We start from the raw sequence: 20,828 nt of genomic DNA, 5'->3' as shown, positions 1-20,828 counted from the left end.
TTTTTGGGCATAACGTGCAATAAACCAGAGTCTCATCTCCCATTCCCTTGAACACATCTCCAGAGAGCAAACGGATCTGCTCATGCGCGAGCAAATAGGCTAATTCTGATACACGCAATGACTATCCATTATGAAATTTTAGATTTATGTAGCCTACACAATAATATTCTTTTACACTGTAATCCTTTAATTTCTAATATTTGGCATAGAGGCATTTTCTCTTAAAATAACAAAAAATAATAATAATTGCACCATTGACTTTAGACCGGGTTTAAGTTGGTCTATGGCACAGTCTATTTTCAGTTCCTCAAAATAGCAACGCGCCAACAATGAGCCTGAACAAAACTCTTTTTTAGACCAGCATGGGCGCATAAATGGGCGCAAATGCATTTGCTATTTAAACAACGCGGCGCAGGACAGGAAAATGAGAACTGCGTCTGGCTGAAACTAGCAAAAACACTTGCGCCGGGTGTATGATAGGGCCCCAAATATGTAAGGATCCACCAGCAAGCCCAAAAAACGGAATCCATCGGCCTGGTCGAAGGTTTAATGCATCTTTTACTTGCGCTTCTGAATTTATCAGGATTTAGTTTCAATTTTAGTCTAGCTCCGTGTTCAATCTGACTCCAATTTCAAGTGATCATTACGTTTAGGCAATATTCTTAATTAAAAACTGATCACAAATATCGATTATTAATTTAGATATTTGATTATTCTGAAAATCCCATACTTTAACATCTGTGTTCCTAATGCTTAACATTAGTTCTAACATCTAGCAGTACTAATAGTAATTTAATTAATCTAATGTATTATAGGCAACAATAAGCTCTCTTTTTGGGGCTCTGCCCTCTCTCCCTCTTTTTCTTCTCTCAAGTTAAAAGTTCAATCCCATCATCTTGCATGTTTTTCCTATTCCACTTCCCGCATCGCATCTTTGTCAACACAAAAGTGCATTCTGTGTTTGTGTTTTTCTTCTTTTTATTGAAGAATGATTGAACATTACAAAAATATAACCGCAATCTTAAACTGTAGAACAGTGTTTCAGAGGAGAAAAATAAATAAAATAAACAAATAACCACATAGGAAAAACAAAATAAAACATTTAAAAAAAAAAAAGGAATAAAATAAATTTAAAAAACATAGAAACAACTATAGTTCAAATTTTCTTCCTTTTTCAGAGATTCATTGAATAGATTTCTTCCTATTCAAAGATTGCAGGGGGGGAGCTATACCAGAAAAAATTTCTCCATGTAATCCAACAATGTCATTCTTTTTGTTATTAATTTGCGTTGGAGACTTCTTCAAATTACATTTTGGTGTGCATTTCGCAAATTTCTGTTCATGAATATAATATTTACCTTGCAAAATGTAAAAGTTAACGACATACTGAATCATTTTACTTTTGTGTGAATGAGTACAAATAACGTCTTTTAAAGATGGCATATAATTAACATTCTTTTGCAGAAACAGAAAGGCACACATCAGACCAAAATCTAAGCGACAAATCACAATTATAAAACAAATGACAAGTCTTCCTCATGCGTGTTACAGAAACTGCAAGTGTTGTCAATGTCCATGAATTTAGACAGAGCTGCTTTACATGGGTAAATTTTGTGAAGTATTTTGAAATGCACCTCTTTAACTTCAAAATACAAAATTTGTAAGGATTTGACCAGGTCGTTTTCCACTTAATATCAGAAAAACACAGTTAAACATGTTTCTCAGAGTTTTATTTGCCTTTTGTCTTTTTGCAGCAGTACCGAACAGTTACAGAACAATACAAATACGTTTTCTTACTGTAAACGAGCATGTGACGGGGAACGGCCGATAGTGGAACGGTGACGCAATAAGCTATACATAAAGGTACATATTGTGTAAGGTTTCTTACTGTAAATGAGAATGTGAGGGAATGAAGAAATGAGAAAGTCACAGTTACTTTTTAAATTAAGAGAAACTTATAAAACTACTATCCCCTTAGATTAAATGTTGTGTGTATTATGTGAAACATGGTGACGAATCTAGGATCCCCCAGCTTCTTGGCTGAGGGAGGCCAAAGAAACAAAGCTGTAAAGTCTTGTGAAACGTTTAGAACTATAACGAGGCTTAAAGGTCTTTTGAACAACATTACATTTAGTAATTTTAAATCAAGAAACAGCAAGATGTTAAACAACCTCTGACATGATGGATCCAGCTCCTTCTATGAAAAGATTAGAGAGGTAATTTTTCACAAAATTGTTTTGTCGCAGAGTATAACACAATAATAATGTACCAAATACAATTATATGGTAAGTTTGAAAATTGCAATGATTGTACATTTAGTTTTAAAGCACCAAACAGAACCTTTCTGTTTTATAAACAATAATGTAGAGGACAAAGAAACGACTACTTGATAGTTTAGGCAAAACCGAGGTCCCCTGTAACAAAATCATGCACATGTAATAATTCTCCAGGCCATGAAGGCTGCAGAGTGCTATATTGATCATGGTGTTTACCAGTGATATACATGGCGCATTAATACAGCAACCTTGCAGGTGAAGTTGTTTGACTTTGGCTGTGAAGTCATTCCTGTGTTCCCAGGTTCTATGCTCTCTAGGTAGAGATATCATATATATATATATATAACACATGAGAGAGTCCTGTGTTCCCAGTGCAATCTCATGTTAACACCTAATGCAGTTCACAAAACATTATTTAAGACAAGTATGTGTAAAATTTCTGTGAATGTTAGTGTTAAAAGCTATTTTCATGATTGTACACACAATTATAGCAAATTATGAAATTAAAACCAACTTCAATAATGTTAAAACTGTTCATTTAAAAAAATGAATGTCCACTGTGATGAGAATAAAAAGGCCTTTATTGCCATTTCACAAAAGACAAATTAAGTGAAAAACTATAAATAATTACCTAAAGAGTACTATCAAAGTATTTACAAAGTATATAAAAACAATGGAAACTACAAATAAAAACAAAAAGAAAAATTTATATATATATATATTTTTTTTTTTTGCTAGAAAATGTCCATATCAGCTCACTTTGCCCTCCTCATCTCCTCCATCCACTGCTCTACAGTCTTTCCAGAGGCTTTGGCACAAAAGTGAACGCCAGGAACTGGCTATGACCGAATTCTTTTGTCTTTGGTTTGCCACACTTTTTACAAACATACTGTTCGCAAGGCCTCTTCAAGGGTAACCCCCGCTGGGCTGCCTCTTCCTCTGCCTTCCTCCGTCGCCAAGCAGTGGTCCTAGGCACCTTTGGACTAGGGGGCCCGGTGGCAGCAGCTCTTTGTTCTGGGTCTGTTTGAAAGAGCTCGGGACCCCCGATCACTACTTTAATTACATCGCCTACATGTCCGTGTCGAAAGGGCTCTGGAACATTGTGTTGTACAGGAAATAGAGGCTCAGATGCCTTCATGTTGTCAGTGCACTGGTGTAAAACCAACTGTTCTTGCCTCTGTTTCCTGGCATTGTACCTGTGTACAGAAAACATGATACAGTATTTAATATCTATGTAATTATAATTAATATACAGCTGCATATTAATAATCAATTACCACTGGCACAGTGTCCGCTGGTTTATCTCAAGCAGCTGTATCTGTGTCCGGGTCGAGATGGCAGCGCTGTCCTGGACGATGTCCCTGATCATGTTGTAGTCGTGGAGGACGGCAGCCCATCTGTTGACCCTGAAACCAGCGATGGTCTGACCAGCAGGGTGGATGTGGCTGAGAGCGAGGCAAATGGCTGTGACAAGACGGCTGACATTGTAGCAATTCCATGGAAAAGGGAACACAGGTTATTTCTAAGGAATTTCAGTAGAGATTAAACAAGAACATTTATGTAATTTTCTGGCACACGTACCTTTTTAGACCATCAATGCATGGAGTCACAAAGTTATCGCTATGACTGTTGTTTAAGCACAGTCTGTCTTCGGCTCGGGCCAGGTGGACAACACCACATTTGTCATGCTCTGACAGCTTATCCCACAGGGCGACAATCTCCTCCACCTTTCGCTGTGTGACAAATCCATGATTTCTAAGCTCAACCAGACTGTTGGCCAGGTTAATAACATGGTCATACCCAGGAACACCATCAGGCCCCACGCACTTTTCCTGAGAAAAATAGAGTATTTCCTATTACAAAAATGTCTTTATAAATATATAAACACAAACACAAGGCAGAAAAATTGGTTACATTTTAAAATAAGGCCTGTTAAATTAACATTAATGCATTAACTAACAGTAAGCAATATATTTGTTACAGTATTTATTATTCCTTGTTAATGTTAGTTAATAAAAATACAAATGTTCATTTTTAGTTCATGTCCATTAACTAATATTAAATATACAACTTTTTAATAATTGCATTATTTGTGAATGTATTCAAAAATAAATGCTTTGTTCGTTTTTGTTAACAACAATAACAAATGGAATCTTATTGTAAAGTATTAGAACCTTTTTTAGTGAACACCACTTACATTATCATCCTCCTGTGAGATGCCCTGAGGCGTGAACTGGTCTGCAGTGGTAGGCTCATCCTTTATTGGCCCAGATGTGGAAGACACGATTGGATCCGGCTGCGATGTTGAGAGGCCTGAGGAAGGTGATTGCAGAAGCGCTGCCTGATATTGTATGGGCTGAAGTAGTTTGAGGCTGAGCTCCAAGAACTGTGGTGATTTGAGGTCATCAAAGTCCGAATCCTCATATTCCAGGTCTCCCTCCAGATGCTCATCACTCCCATCAGGAGCATCGGGATCCATAAGATAGTCGACCTCCAACACTCTGTTGGTTTCAGAATAGAGATACTCCACTCCTATGAGCTCACCTGTGCAAACAGTATGTCATAAAAAATTCATTGGTTAAGTATTTAAGCAAAAAAAAAAAAAAAACACGATCTAAATAAACACTAATTGTTAAGAAGAATTTTTATCAAAACAAAAAAAAAGAAAGACATGCAATGCATTACCAGTGTACTCTCCTGGGCTGTTGTGATCCTCAACCAGTTTATGGCCTAAAAACTTCTGGCTTAGACGGTTTACATAGTGCTGCAGTGGACTGGCTTCATCAACAGCAACAGATCGGGCCTCGTTCCACTGCACTACTCCTTCTAGCAGGTAAATATGGAAGTGCAAGTCATTTGTACTTGTACCTTAAAGAAGAGAAAAAGAGTAGGTAAAAAATCATTTCAAATTTTACAAATATAACTCATTATTTATGGGTCTTACAAACCTGGAATGAAGCGGTTCAGATGCTGATGGAATGATTCGAGGGATCCTACGCCACGTGCACAGTGATACAGGGGCAGAATGAGCCCTCCTCTGGTCACCTCTCCAATCTTTGTGTAAAGCTGTACTCCTGGAGGGTCCTGAATGCATAAAAGATGGCACTGTTGGGCTTGCCAGATTTCCTCCATCCTCTCCTGGTCCAACAGTTTGTTGCCCATGAAGTCTGTAGCCCCCATGAAGTCCTTTAACAGCTGTTGAATGAGCTGCTTGATCACCTGAGACTCACGCGTCTGGTGGCGACAGTGCCGTACTAACTCTTCAGCCGTGGGATTGTTGGATGCTTTGACATCTTTAGTTTGTCGCAGCTCCAGTTGTTTGGCTTCTTGTAGTCTTTTTAAATCCTCAGCATCCCACTCAAAGATACAGGAGAAGAGCCGTCCCATGAAGGGGCCGTACAGTGGGTGGCTTTCTAAAGTGACGCCTGCTGTAAACCGCATCATAAACTGCCATGCGTCCAGTCTGACGACCAGCTGGTCCCACTCATGGAACATGGCTCCCACTTTGCTTTTGCCTGTAGTGGAACAACAGTCCCGGTCCACATAGAGGACTTGTGGAGGAGGCTTTCCGGCTCGCCGGTAACGTTCCATCAAGCCGGAGCACATTGGAAGCAGGCCCTCGTCCACTGTTTGTGTCAGGACACATATTAAGACCTGCCCATTCTCATTCCCCACGTTTGTGGACCACACAGCTGAATCGTGTTTCTTAGTGACCTAAAGATGGATGAAAAATGGTAAATGCAAAAAAAATTTGATGATTTATATAAACTATATATATTTATTCAAAAATACATTCAAAATTCAATTCATAAATATTATGATTCAAATAGACCTCTTTTATTATGGAATAAAATTAATCTTAGTATTTTTGGTGAGACAGAAAAGCTTCAATATAATAATGAAATAATTATTATATTTAAAATAATTAAACTGTATTATCTTGTTCAGTATTTTAACAAAACTGCTATTTTAACAGTTACGTTGTTGAACAAGTTATGTGGTCAAACCAACATGCAAAAAACAGGAAATTATATGTGACCCCGTACCACAATGCCAGTCATAAGTAGCACAGGTATATTTGTAGCAATAGCCAACAATACACTGTATGGGTCAAAATTATTGATTTTTCTTTTATGCCAAAAAATCATTAGGATATTAAGTAAAGATCACGTTCCATGAAGATATTTTGTAAATTTCCTACTGTAAAGATATCAAAACTTAATTTTTGATCAGTAATATGCATTGCTAATAACTTCATTTGGACAATTTTAAAAGTGATTTTCTCAATATTTCGATTTTTTTATTATTTTTTTGCACCTATTTTGAAATAGTTGTATCTTGGCCAAATATTGTCCTATACCATACATCAATGGAAAGCTTACTTATTCAGCTTTCAGATGTTGTATACATTTTCGTGAGCATAAAAGACATTTTTAACTTTTGAATGGTAATGCATGTATTAATCCAAATACTTAAATGCATAAAATGTAGTTGTGTCTGCTCACCTTCTTGGTGGAGACCATTTTCAGGATGGAGCCGTAGATGGAAGTGACTCTGGCCTTCATTTCTCCGAGCCGTGTCAGTACATCCTTTGCATGTACCGTCAACAGCACCGATGGAGAAGGCAGTGGCATCATCTGCGGCAGCCTGACAGTGACAGCGCTGAGATCTTGAAACTTGTCCAGTACAGAGAGATACTCTGCAGACTGAGCCATCCACTGCTCTTTGTGCCGCACACAAAGGTGCCGATACAGCGACATCGCACTCTTCCCTGGTGTCTGGCTCCGCATCAGTCTAACAAGCTCCTTATCGCAAGACAACCTTTGAACACAAGACGCAACCCAAAATCAAACTAATAGTTACAATATCTTGACTGTCAAACGACACTGCTAACCTGTAAGTCAACACTGCTGGGAATTTCTCACGATGGATGGGATCCAACTGATCCAGAATATCTTGCGACCAGCCTGCCACCTTTTTCCTGCAGGAACAGCACTCCAGGTACTCCGTGACCATGAAATACCACCCGCTCATGTCCAAAACCCTCCGGACGGTGTTGTACAGTCCGCAAGGCCTCAAATGATTGCCGAGACGACGGCAGTTGGGCTTCGTGCACGGCAGCCTGTACGCCCACATGCGGCAGGGCATCCATAGGAACAGCCTGCTGTGAAAGAACGGGTCAGGAAAAGGAGGAAGCTGCAAATACAACAACTGGGGTCCTGGAGGTGACCACCACAGCTGCAGAGGTTCAGTCAGCTTTAACTTCCCATGTGCATCTCTGCTGAAGAGGGTCTTACTGACCCAGAGATGCTGCTCTTTTGGCAGCATCTGCTTCCAACCTTCCGGAAGTAAAACCTGTTGGAGAAAGCCAGAGAAATGAGGTGAACATGCAGCTGTTTTTGTCATTCTGCAAAATGGCATCATTTGACTTACTACTTCAGGAGGATCAGGAAGCTTTTCGACTGCTTGTGTTTCCATTTGTGATGAGGGCTGGGCTGTCCAGGAGGATCAGGATCAAAATAAATAGAAACATTAGTAATGTTTCAATATGATTTTTTATTTATTTTTTTGATAGAAAACCAAACTTAATGTTTCCATTTAGCCAAAAATATATAGTTATAGTGAAGTTTTTCGACAATAGACTGCCTCTCAATATTTTAGACAAGCAATTTTTCTATATTGCTCCTAGCATCATTTTTTTTTGTCACGGTAAAGTGTGTAGAACTCCTGACATGTGATAACTTGTAGTTTATCCAAGGTATGCATGAAATAGATGCTGCCATTGGAGTAGTGCTAATTAAATGTCATTGTTTTGTTCAACAATCAATTTATTTATTTATTTTTTTCATATTTTCAGTTACTGAAGTTCAGGTGCATCACTAGAAAAAAAGATGATACCCAAAGAAAAGGCATCATGGGGTTTTTTTTCTATTTGTGGTAGTACTGCAAATAACATTGCTGATATATGAAAATAAAACAATACAACAACTTCTATGTTACATTATTTATTTTAAGATGGCCTTATTACAGTGTAATTACTCATTTAAGTACTAAGTAATATTAATTAACATGTACTTTTATAATTATTGTTAGGATTAGAATTTGGTTTAGGATTAGCTGCTTGTAATTATGGATAATTTACTGTTATTACTATAATAAGTATGTGTAATGTGTAACAAGGACACTGTAAAATAGAGTGTTACTGAAAGCTCCAACATACTGGAAGTTAAAAACACAACAATGACAAAAATCACTGGAGCAGTCAGAGCTGGAGATGTCCACATACACTAAATGGCCAAAAGTACATGGACATCCCTTAACATTAACAGGTTTGGCTGTACCAGTAGTTCCAATGAAAGCAAATGTTAATGCAACACAATGTAATTATATTCTAGAGAATTGTGTGCTTCCAAATTTATTTTGAGGCGGGACCTTTTCTGTTCCAGAATGATAATAACCCTGTGGCTTTTAGCATTAAAGGGATACTTCATCCAAAAATGAAATGTATTTTATAATTTACTCACCTAGGTATTCTAAAATATTTTGTCTTGAAAAAGGTTTTATGAGTGCAAAATGAAAGTCAACGGGGTTCGGTTTTGTTTGGTGGAGTTATAGTTCTTTCCAAATGTGTTCAGCAGACTTTAGGTCTGGCTTTGTCAAGTTCTTTCACAGCAAACTCAGTAAATAATAATTTCTATATGGGCCTCACTTTGTGCACAAGGACATTGTCATGCAGGAACAGAAAAGACCCTCCCTAACCTGCTGCAACTAAGTTGGAAGCATAGAATTCTCGGGAATGTCATTGTATGGTTTAGCACTTTTTTTAAAAAAAATTTTAATTTAATTTTTTTTTACTGTAATTACTGGGTTGTCCAAACCTGACATGAGGGTGTCCACATACTTTTGTGTTTTAGTATATGTTAGAGCTATTTACAACATGAGTTATTGTTAGTAAAATGTAAAAGTACGTACGACTTACATAATACCACTACTACTAGCACTATGACAATACAATACCAATACAGTTACAGTAACGTTTACAAACGACACGAACTCAGAATATTGTCTAATCTGGAGAACCAATAAACAATCGCGTCAAACTCATTCATTCATAAATGAGCCATCAGCCATGATTGTGAAAAGACAAAACTATGGACCCGTAGGTGAAACCCCTGGCATTAATTCATGAAATCGCCACACCATACTGTAGTGTTTCAAACTCGCATGGAACGGCTCATATTGATCGACAAATCTTACCTTGAGGACGCCAAAAATAAAATCGAGGCAAACAGTTCACCCCAAGTACTGGTACATTTGTTTTCTCAAACAACTGTGTTCATCTGTCCCGACAAGTTCTTGTATCACGCGAGCGGTCGTGCTTTTGGACATCAAGTGCCGCGAAACTATAAGCAGAGAAATGACAAAAGGTGGAGATTTTCCTCTCGTGAAAATCGCAGTGTAGTCCCGCCCTGCAGCTAAAAGGGCTAATCGCATTTTTGATAGAGACTGAAAGTCCCGCCTTCCATTTAAAAAGCCAATCGCCATTTTCGCTTGTTTGTTTACTCTTTACTGAGCATGCGCCTTAGATTTAATATTTCTGGATCCTTGACAATATAAATGATTTACATATACTATATTATATAATATATAATACACACACACACACACACACACACACATATATATATATATATATAGGATTAGGATATAGGTAAATTAGATATATAGTATATAGATATTATATATATAGCCTATAGTTTATATATATGGCTTCTGGCCATTCACTTCTGTTCAAGCTAAATGGCCTCTAGTTCTTCTGTCAGGTGAAACGCATTTTTAAGCAGAAGGCTCCCTCTTCAGGACCAAAGATTATAGACATCCTTGAAAGGGACTTTGACAGGACTGGCTTTGCCTTCGCGGAATCAAAGCACTAATTTTTTCCAAGCATCTTTTTTTATTACACATTTAACTTGTAGAAGTCTACATTTCTGAAACATATACGCTTACTTGATACTAATTTTAATGTGTACTGTGCATTTTTTGTCTAGGCAGCAACTATTTCTATAAGCCATTTTAATGAAAATTAAATTATCGTTTTACAATAATTAACTTTTTTAGAACTAATTTACCGCAAGGACACTGAAGGCGTTATTTATCACACGCAAACTATATACACTTATGGTGTAGTTATAAAGCTAAAATGAAAAAGCTTCAGGTGGCATGTTTGTGAACTTATATTCTGTCCCTTTTTCCAAAGCACCCAAAGTGTGTGCTATAAACCATGGAGCTACATTCCAGATGGCATCATGCCCGTGTTCTGGAGGGTTGTTTATTGGACCTCACAGTGTCTTACGTGGTGAGAAAGCTTTGTCCTTTTCAAACTTGATAACGGCGTCTTAAATCTGAAATCTCACTGTTACTACACAAGTCTGTTGTAGGGCTGCAAGATTAATTGTTTGCTAGATTGTTTAGATAAATTATCAAAAAGAGATATTGTAAAGGCTGCGATTTAATTTAATGAATGTATGTGCTGCTTTTTTCAGAGTGAATTGTGGCACTGTGTTCATTTACACATGAGCAGCTTATGATCTCTTTTTTTTCAGGTTTCTCTGAGCAGCTCAGTTCTCATTAAATGCTGTTCTACAACATTAGCTCATCTCTGCTTGTGCTCCAAGTTTGGGTCACTTTTAACATGCATTTGAAAAAACAACATGCACCGACCATCTTCTCAAACGGTCAACAGAAAATAAGCTTTAAAGGCTCCTGGATTACCATCAAAAATAAGCTTGGTGTTTTAACCCTTGTGCGTCAATAAAAAAAAGTTACACATAGGTCCATAGTGGACAAATGTCCATGTCAAAAAGCTGTCATAAAAATTTGAAGCTTGGGAGCACAGACTTAAGTTTGGTCTCATTTTAAAGAAAACCCATGGCAGATTATTGTTGAAGTAAAAAAAATTTTAAAAAGTGAAACCAAAAAAAAGTTATAGAGGTTTAAGTTTATGAAAATGATTTATGGACAATATATTATGTAAAATATATATTTTATGAAACAAGTTGAACTCTAAACCTGCTAGAAAATCAAAGCCATAAATCTAAACAAGTTGGTTTCCAAATTTGATGTTGATATCTCAAAAAATTAGCTTTCAGTAAGATTTTGTTTGGGCGTAGTACCAAATTTTCCCCATTAGATGCCAGCAAAACTACGCTGGTACACACAGTGGTTGGATTTGTGATTTGCAGTAGTTTTTCTCTCTCAAATATTACAAGCGCACACACACACAATTTTTTTTTATGACACGCATGCAAACCACACTCTGACATCCATACCAACACTCCCACACAATTATAGCTGCATTATTTATCCAATTGGCTCTATAATATGCAGAAGCAGAAAACAGGAATAAAGCGAGTATTTGCTTTATAGGCCAAACCTGAAAAAAATGGCACCACCTGGTAAAAAAATAGTAAAAAAAAAATTACATTTTGAAGCCTTGCCAACAGAATGAAATCCTATTAACAAAAATTGCATAATTTTACAGTTAAATGGCACTGTGATTAAAAATAGCAGTTTTAATGGGTTTCAATGGGGATATTTTTGTCCTTAAGGTCCTGAGAGGAACTATTTTTTTGTACCTAGTGCAAAATAGATTTATTAAAGGAAATGGGGGTGAAATAGTACAATTAAATATACACCTGTGTCAAAATTTATGCAGCTGGCAATAACACGGGCAAAATGATCAAAAAACTAAACTGAAAAGGACAAAAATGGTCGCACAAGGGTTAAAGTTTGAATTTCCCTGTCCAACTACCCACACTTGCGGTCTTGGCCACTTGAGAGTGCACGCACTTGACAGGAAGCAAGTGTGCAAGACTGGCCCAGTTCTTAAAAACGCCAAAGCGCGGTGCCCTCAACACACACTAAACCCACACTTGGCTACAGAGCCGTATTCTAGGCTTAGTGTATCCCATCATGTTCTGGAAATAAATTATGAGACTTTTTGCCAAGATCTCGCAAGAGGTCACGGAAAACTCTCCAGTGTAAGTTAAATATGAATAATAATTAGATATTTAATTAGAGACATATAATTTTATTAGTGCAAAGATGAGTATATTTATTTTGTGCAACAACTTTTTATCACTTAATTAGAAGCACCACAAATGAAATTGTCATCTGTTATAGGACTACTGAACAGACATTTAGAAGTTTATTTTAAAATGCAAAGCATTGAAAATAAAAATAAAGCTCTGTAAATATTGCATTTTTACAACAGTATATTTGTGTCCCATCAGGTAGCACTTGTGGTCTTCGTGCTCACTTGAACACTTGGGCCAAATACAGGAAATGCGTCATATAAGTGGTCAAGTGCAAAGACCACAAATGTGGGTATTTGGACAGGGCAAAAATGAAGGAAATAACATAGTTGTGAAAATTAGTATTGTAATTTTACATTTGTACGTAAAAACATATATATATATATATATATATATATATATTATATTCAATATAAATGTTATGATGATTATTAATAGTTTTATTATTATTTTTCCTGTTTTTTTATTTCATAGTAAAATGTTATGCTAGTAATATTTCTTATTTTGTTTGTTTAGAAGTAATACTAATATTTAATAATAATGCCACGGACCCCAAAGTAAAGTGTCCCTTCCAAAAAATAAAATAAAATATACCAATAATTTTTGTAATTATTAATTGTAATATTTTTTAAAAATTTAATTGTAATTATTTTTGTAATAATTTTTAAAAGTTTGATAAAAAAATAATAATAATTTGGCTGTTTTAAATGTTTACATTGCATTTATATTGTATTAAAGCTGAATGAAATTATTGAAATATTGTCAAAATATTATTTGTAAGTTTAGATATATAAGCCTAAAGAGAAACATTTCTAATTTATTTATTTTTTATTTCTACATTTCTTTTCACAGTAAATATTTTTTCTCTCACAAATTTTCTGTGGACCATTGGTTTAAATAATGCATCAATAACTATGCTGTATTATACCTGTAAGAATAGTGATTAATTACAGTGTTTATTATTCAAGGCTCCTTCTGCCATTCATGCAGTCGTATGCTCGTTCTGGAGGATTCTCCATTACTGGAAAGATCAAGACGGCCCTCATTGAGAATGCCATCTATTATGGCACATACCTTTTCATCTTCGGCTCTCTTCTCATTTACGTGGCTGTGCATCCTGAGTGGCACCTCTCCTGGTCTGTAAACCAGTCCAGAATATTTTTCCATTGTTGTCACAAAGTTCTGTTCATACTGACTCTTCTTTTCTGTATCAGGTATGAGCTGCAAACCATCGGCATCACTGCGGCCAACACTTGGGGTCTGTTTCTTCTAGTGTTGCTGTTGGGCTACGGCCTGGTCGAGATCCCTCGCTCGTACTGGGAGGCCTCGCACCAGGGTCACCTCCTCATCAAGACTTACTTCAAAGCGGCCAAGCTCATGACAGAGAAGGCAGATTCAGAGGAGAACCTAGAAGATGTCATGGAGGTGAAAGCCATGCGTGTTTATATACTGTAAACAAATATCTGTTCACACTATATGAGCCCAGATGAGCTGGTTTTTGAAAGATAATGTCAGATCCGAGTCCAATCAGCCAAGGTTTTGTCTTAGATGTTTGTATTTTTATCATAGGAAGTGAGAAAAATCAATGAATCAATCAAATATAATCATCCATTGAGGAAGAACGTGGACACCATTCTCCGAAAGGTGAGAAGACAACATGATAGCAAGCTTCTGGTGCTTTTTTTTATGTGTTTATGTGATTTGAAGTAATCATGCCACTCTTTTTAATAGAAATCTGCTAATTGTTTTTAGTGTCCAGTTGAATATCAGGAGAAAATGGGCAGGAACATGGATGACTTTGAGGATTTTGATGATAAACAAAACGCATATCCTACTGAAAGAAGCCTTTCCAAACTACACAAGCAGGTAATGCTCAAGTGTTTTATGAATTTTGCTCTGAAATAATACTAACAGCAAGTTTCTCAGGTGATTTACGCCGTGCAGCGACACAATCGCACCCGCGTTCAGTGGCAGATATTGCTGGAACAGGCTTTCCATCTCGAGGACGTTGCCAAGAACGAAACCAGCACCTCTCGGCAGTTCGTTCACAGCTTTGCCCCTCCAGAACCTGTAGGCTGGTTCAGACGCTACATTTATACTCCCTCAGTGGGTAAGTGCTCTAATAGATGTGGATATGATGTATTTGAAACAAATGTCAGTGTTGACCCTGCCTTTACTTCTTTTGTTTTCTTCATCAGAGTGGTACTGGGAGTGTTTGCTTAAGCAGTGGTTTTACCGTGTTCTGTCTGTGGTTCTGTCGCTCTTTTCGGTGGCTGTGGTTTGGTCCGAGTGCACTTTCTTCAGTACTCGTCCCGTTCTGTCACTCTTTGCTGTGTTTATCCAGCTTGCTGAGAGGGATTACAACTACCTGTACATTGAGGTGAGTCTGCTTGAGCTTAGGGTTCTAATCTAGGAAAATCTCTGATTAAAATATACATGTGTTCTTTTTGGTTCTAGGTCTTTACTGAATCAAAGAAGATCTAATTATATCTATCTATCTATCTGTATATATATAATATGGGGGTACATAATGTCAATAAATTCAATTATGTACAGTAGTATTAAAAAATTTGGAGTTGTAAGATATAACTTTTTTTTAAATAGGAGTCTCTAATGCTCAATAAGCCTGCATTTATTTGATCAAAAATACAGTAAAAACAGTATTATTGTAAAATATTATTACTATTTCAAATAAGTGTTTTCTATTTTAATACATTTTATAACTTGTAATTTATTCCTGTGATAGCAAAACTGAATTTTCAGCAGCCATTACTTCAGCCTTCAGTATAACATGATCCTTAAAGGGACAGTTTTTTTTATATACAAATCGTTTATAAAAAATGTAATTATAAAAGATTTTCTTTTGATCAATTTAATGCATCCTTTTAAAAGATTTTAATTAGAAGTAAATGTAAACATATTAAGTTTGAAAAATCACTTCTATTTAAGTTGTGATTAAATGAAAATGATTTTAACATTTTATTTTTTTTAATTGTAGATTGTCCGATTAAGTACATACGTTGTTTGTTGTCGAATTTGTATATTTTGTGTTTTTATATGTATTTATTTTTATTCAGTTATTTATTTTGTCTTGTTGCTGTTATTCTGTGCACTGGAAGCTTGTCACCAAGACAGACTCCTTGTATGTGTAAGCATACTTGGCAATAAGGCTCATTCTGATTCTGATCAATTCATTTATTTTATTCACTTTGTGTCAAAAATGTTACCGACTCCTGCAATACACCAAAACTAAGAGCTTACTGACACAGTATGATCTGGTTTTGCCTGTGGCATTTCTAAAACAACCCAATATTGTCATTTTGTCCTGTAGATGGCGTGCTTCATTACCATCTTTTTCCTCTGCACCTGCGTCTACTCCACTGTGTTTCGCATCCGAGTCTTCAACTACTACTACCTGGCCTCACATCACCAAACTGACGCTTACAGCCTGCAGTTCAGCGGCATGTATGTTTCACAGATAGCAGCATTCAGTGAATTAAACTGAACTGTATTGTCAGTGAACTCTACCCTTAATTTTTTCTAGGGATGCACCGAATGTTCGGCAACCGAAATTGTTCGGCCGAAAATAGCAAAAAAATCTCTTTCGGTGTTCGGCCGAATAAGCGAAAAGACCGAATAAATTGTACCGAACAATGACGTGACGCGATCAAATAGAGGCGCGCACTAATGCAGCAAACACGTCTGCAGTGTGAAAGTATTTAAAACTGTCAGAGAAAGACAGTTAAAATAATAATTCCAAGCACGAAGCACCGACAGTTAGATGCTTAGCGCTGCATCTCATGTCTCCGATGAGAAGAGGAAGAGGTGGTTGATGCTGGTTACTATGATGATTGAAATCGCGAAATAGCCTCAACTGATTAGTAAATAAACTGCAGAATGTTATGTTTTCTAATACAAGCAGGGATTGCATGTATTCAAACAGCGCTGCACGAGCTCGCGGTGCCAGGGTTCAAAGTCCAAAGCGCGAGGAACATCTGCGTTAAAACACTGTAGCCTACTCGTCTTTTGCTCAGTAACATTTTTTTTTTAAAGACACATGACAATGTGATAAGTGCTACAAACATCTTCCCAAATTCGTAATGAGAATCATTTAAATATCTGCATGCTGTTGTCAACAAAAAGAAGCACTAAAATCTTCCAGCGGGTTTCTGCCAAAATAAAGTCTAAGAAAAAGCAACAACTCCATCAACATTCATAAATGTTAGTATTGTAATTTTACTGTTGTTCTGTAAAGTAAAATAAAAATAATAATAATTACCCTACAACAGCTCTATACATTTATTATAACATTCACAATAGTGTTCAAATTGGGATCTGTAGTATGTTTTAAAAGAATTCTCTTCTGCTCAGCAAGGCTGCATTTATTTGTACAGTAAAAAAATACATGCCTGATTCAAGAAGGAGGTCTCAAAAATGGCCCAAAAATATTATTTTAGTAACTTATTAATTTTTAGTTAAATTTTGCTTTGTTGGTATAATGTCTGATAGAATGTTAAAAAAATGTTCAGTGTTAAGTAAATATTTTTAAATTGTTGTTTTGTAATTTATTTATTTATTTTGAAAAGCAGGACAAAACAGTAAAAAGCACATTTTGGATATTTAATTTATGCAGTGGTGACAAAAAAAATAAATAAAAAAAATGGAAAAACAGGCCTGGGGAAAAAGAATGCGAAAAACCATGTTCGGTCTTCGGCCTTCGGCCCAGTGTTCCATTTTGTTCGGCTTCGGCCAAGAATTTTAATTTCGGTGCATCCCTAATTTTTTCTCTGATAAACCACAAAAACCTATGTGTTGTTTACTAGGCTTTTTTGCCGCTTGACTCCCCCGCTTTGTCTAAACTTCCTGGGACTGATTCACATGGATTCTGCCATATCCCACCAAGCAAAGGAGCAGACAGCATACACCTCTGTGAGGTTTTTAGCATTATCTGAAATGTACAGAATTATTTTAATATGTGAGACTCTAATAGTACAGCTGATCAAATATTTAGAGCATTATTTTGAAATGTCTAATTACTAATAAACATCAATGTTATGTTGTAGATCATGGGTTCCATGCGTGTCCTGTCCTTCATTGCCAACGGCTTCTACATCTATTACCCCATGCTGATCGTCATTCTCTGCATTGCTACATACTTCAGGTTTGTCTAATATTTTCTATAAATCATCAGACAGAAGAGTCTCATGATGGATATTATGTGTCAAATGTTATGCTGTAGTTTCTGACTGATTTCTGTGCAGTCTTGGAACACGTTGCCTGAACCTCCTGGGTTTCCAGCAGTTCATGGGAGACAATGAAATGACCTCTGACCTCATAGATGAAGGCAGAGAACTCCTGCGCAGAGGTGATTTGTTTATATTTGTAGATTAAAATAAACTATATATATATATATATATATATATATATATGTGACCATGCACGACAAAACCAGGGTGTCAATTTTTAAGTGTCAATTAAGTGTCAATTTTTTAAAATTGAGATTTATACATAATCTGAAAGCTGAATAAATAAGTATTCCATTGATGTATGGTTTGTTAGGATCGGACAATATTTGGCTGAGATACAACTATTTGAAAATCTGCAATCTGAGGGTGCAAAAAAATACAAATATTGAGAAAATCGCCTTTAAAGTTGTCCAAATGAAGTTCTTAGCAATGCATATTACTAATCAAAAATTAAGTTTTGATACATTTACGGTAAGAAATTTAATAAATATCTTCATGGAACATGATCTTTACTTAATATCCTAATGATTTTTGGCATAAAAGAAAAATCGATCATTTTGACCCATACAATGTGTAGGCTATTGCTACAAATATACCCCAGCGACTTAAGACTGGTTTTGTGGTCCAGGGTCACATATATATATATACATACACTATTACATTAAATACATAAACTAGAATTTAAGAGAATCATATAATTAAATGTTATTCTTTACATTTTGTAAAGAAATTTACACACAGGCCCAATTTATACTTGTCTAAAAGACTAATTTCAAAAATGAAAAGGAAAAAAAAAGTAATGTGAACTGTTTTTACTGGTAGTATAAAAATAAAGTGACGCTATCTCCTATCGTTGCTATGGTTAGATGTGATGCAGAAATAAATATTGATTCAGACAGAAATCACTTTTGCTCATTGCTACATCTCTATTTTCAGAAGTGGTGAAAACCTCAATGCGTCAGTGGGTAGTTACCGCTGACACTGACATTAACATTTAACATGGTCCCATCCGGTATTAAACGAGGACATGTATCTGACTTATTTTGTTGTTTTTTGCATAGAAAGAAGAAAACGCCAAAGAATAGAAGATGGGGAGAACAGACGAAGAGTGAGTTATAAATAGTACAGAGTGATATATACATCCAATTACTCTAATGATACATATTACAGTTATATGATTATATGTATATGACAGGAATGGAGAGAGCGTTATGCACAACGAGATGAGATTGCTGCTAGAAACCGGATGTCCATGTCCGAGATGAAGGAAACCAACTATGGCGAAACCCTAAATTCAAACACAAACCGGCGTATGTTTAATGCCCAATAAGACATGTGTCCTGTAGTTTTCCTATAGAGGACTTGTTAAGTGAATTTTGCAAAGAAGCAGTTGTATTTATCCCTTCATTTTTATACACAGAGGCCAAGTACACCCGTAGCAGCAGCCAGACAGGACGAGACAGCATTGAGTTGTTGCAGGACGCCGAGCCGTTGGACTTTAATGCTGAAACACTCAATGATGACCCTTTGCAATCTGAACCTGGCAGGTTAGTCTGAGTTTTTTGAGTGCTGCAGTAATGAAATATTTTTGTTGGCCATCAGGAAAGTTAGCTTCACCCTGGTTCCCTCGACAAATTGACTTTTGGATGATTGCAGAAAATAAGTTCTGTGACCAACAAAAGCTTATGATTCTTACACGTTTTGTTCATCATGACAATATAATTATGTATCATTGATTTTATACAATTTTAAAATTTCTTGAACTTGTGTTAACCACAGAATTATTACAGGCATTTACCAAAAAAACCAGTGCTTTGGGATGATGAAACCAGAAGTGCTAAATTGCTAACTCGTTTCTGGAGTTTGGCCAACAAAAATCACTCTATTGTCATGAGGGTTTTTTTTCTTCCTGTACTGCATGCACTCACTCCTTTGTTTCCTTCCCCCACAGACATGCCGGTGGAAGGTACCTCTCAATGTCGTCTTCTCGAAGCCGAATCTTTGATGATGTTTGATGTTTCTAACTTTGGTCAAAAACACTGTCATGAGAAAATAAGCTGACTTTTACCTCTAAAACACTCATCTCTACAGGTGTGGTCTGTCCCTCTCATTTTAAACATTCCTCTATCCTGTAATGCAGTGTAGTCATCTGCATGCGTCCTGATAAACACACAGATACAGAAAAATACACACACTTATTTTGAAGTGCCAGGCAGTCAGACTGCTACTTGAGACATATAGGAAATGTTTCTTCAAGAAATGAGTCAAAGTTAATGCTGAACAGTCGAGCACTGAGTCATGAAAGGTAGTACAGATGGGGAAGATTTAGATCAACACACTGTTTCTCATCATTTACTGCTGATAGGTATCAGGTAATGTACCTGGGTGTTTACATCAGTCAAGTAAATATGAGCTGACATCAATGTGGCCAATTTGTGTTCGTTGTTATTGTGAATAGATATTTTATGGGTCTAGATATAGGCTGTCTTACAGAATACTGTGCAGTTTTTTTTTTTTTATTATTATTTGTAACTGTTTTGATATAGAGCCAGAGAGATTGTTTTTAGGATTGAGGGATTAGAAATCTGCAGTTAAAATAACACTCATATTTAACCTTTCAAAGTGTAATGGCTTTCCAGTAGTTCATGTGGGAGGCAAAAAAAAAAAAAAAGTGTATACAGTGGGGGAAAAATTATTTGATCCCCTGCTGATTTGTACGTTTGCCCACTGATAAAGAAATGATCAGTCTATAATTGTAATGGTAGGTTTATTTGAACAGTTAGAGACTGAATAACAACAAAAAAATCCAGAAAAACGCATTTAAAAAAAGTTATAAATTGATTTGCATTTTAATGAGTGAATGAGTGAAAACACACGGCCGAGGCAACAAAGGAGTGGCTTAAGAAGAAGCACATTAAGGTCCTGGAGCGGCTGCCAGTCTCCAGACCTTAATCCCATAGAAAATCTGTGGAGGGAGCTGAAGGTTCGAGTTTCCAAACATCAGCCTCAAAACCTTAATGACTTGGAGAGGATCTGCAAAGAGGAGTGGGACAAAATCCCTCCTGAGATGTGTGCAAACCTGGTGGCCAACTACAAGAAACGTCTGACCTCTGACGTCTGGGTTTTGCCACCAAGTACTAAGTCATGTTTTGCGAAGGGGTCAAATACTTATTTGACTCATTAAAATGCAAATCAATTTATAACTTTTTTGA

General features: G+C 36.4%; 2 protein-coding genes across 6 annotated transcripts; one reads left to right on the top strand and one right to left on the bottom strand.

Annotated features, from left to right (window-relative positions):
• Positions 1–973: 973 nt before the first annotated feature.
• On the bottom strand, positions 974–9,793 carry si:ch73-112l6.1 (uncharacterized). 5 transcript variants are annotated; one of them, XM_058759249.1, is made up of 10 exons: positions 9,534–9,793; positions 7,710–7,771; positions 7,171–7,631; positions 6,782–7,097; positions 5,225–5,990; positions 4,962–5,144; positions 4,474–4,820; positions 3,858–4,108; positions 3,554–3,754; positions 974–3,472 (listed from the first exon to the last, which is right to left on the bottom strand). In XM_058759249.1, the coding sequence occupies exons 2-10, from the start codon at positions 7,752–7,754 to the stop codon at positions 3,067–3,069; spliced, it is 2,976 nt and encodes a 991-aa protein (XP_058615232.1). In that variant the 5' UTR covers positions 7,755–7,771; positions 9,534–9,793; the 3' UTR covers positions 974–3,066. The 5 variants fall into 5 exon arrangements, with proteins under 5 accessions (XP_058615232.1, XP_058615233.1, XP_058615228.1 ...); XM_058759250.1 differs by having other exon boundaries at positions 7,710–7,766; XM_058759245.1 differs by having other exon boundaries at positions 7,171–7,771.
• A 742-nt stretch (positions 9,794–10,535) lies between these two features.
• lmbrd2b (LMBR1 domain containing 2b) lies at positions 10,536–20,039 on the top strand. Its single transcript, XM_058758234.1, has 15 exons — positions 10,536–10,632; positions 13,339–13,506; positions 13,585–13,795; positions 13,940–14,014; positions 14,123–14,236; positions 14,297–14,480; positions 14,569–14,750; positions 15,702–15,835; positions 17,194–17,299; positions 17,434–17,531; positions 17,632–17,735; positions 18,678–18,724; positions 18,812–18,926; positions 19,037–19,163; positions 19,568–20,039. The coding sequence occupies exons 1-15, from the start codon at positions 10,583–10,585 to the stop codon at positions 19,629–19,631; spliced, it is 1,779 nt and encodes a 592-aa protein (XP_058614217.1). The 5' UTR covers positions 10,536–10,582; the 3' UTR covers positions 19,632–20,039.
• Positions 20,040–20,828: the final 789 nt, after the last annotated feature.

This window comes from Onychostoma macrolepis, chromosome 21 (genome assembly GCF_012432095.1).
Source record: "Onychostoma macrolepis isolate SWU-2019 chromosome 21, ASM1243209v1, whole genome shotgun sequence".
NCBI lineage: Eukaryota > Metazoa > Chordata > Actinopteri > Cypriniformes > Cyprinidae > Onychostoma > Onychostoma macrolepis.
The sequence above is the reverse complement of the archived record's forward strand: the minus strand, read 5'-3'. Positions and strand labels throughout refer to the sequence as shown.

Coding starts and splice junctions, on each gene's coding strand:
- si:ch73-112l6.1 (XM_058759245.1), bottom strand. CDS start 7,754: ATGGAAACACAAGCAGTCGAAAAGCTTCCTGATCCTCCTGAAGTAGTA. Junction 4,821..4,961: donor CAGCCCAGGAGAGTACACTG/GTAATGCATTGC, acceptor CTGTTTGCACAG/GTGAGCTCATAGGAGTGGAG. Junction 3,755..3,857: donor TGCATTGATGGTCTAAAAAG/GTACGTGTGCCA, acceptor CTACAATGTCAG/CCGTCTTGTCACAGCCATTT.
- lmbrd2b (XM_058758234.1), top strand. CDS start 10,583: ATGCCCGTGTTCTGGAGGGTTGTTTATTGGACCTCACAGTGTCTTACG. Junction 14,237..14,296: donor TTTCCAAACTACACAAGCAG/GTAATGCTCAAG, acceptor CAAGTTTCTCAG/GTGATTTACGCCGTGCAGCG. Junction 18,927..19,036: donor AAATTCAAACACAAACCGGC/GTATGTTTAATG, acceptor TTTTATACACAG/AGGCCAAGTACACCCGTAGC.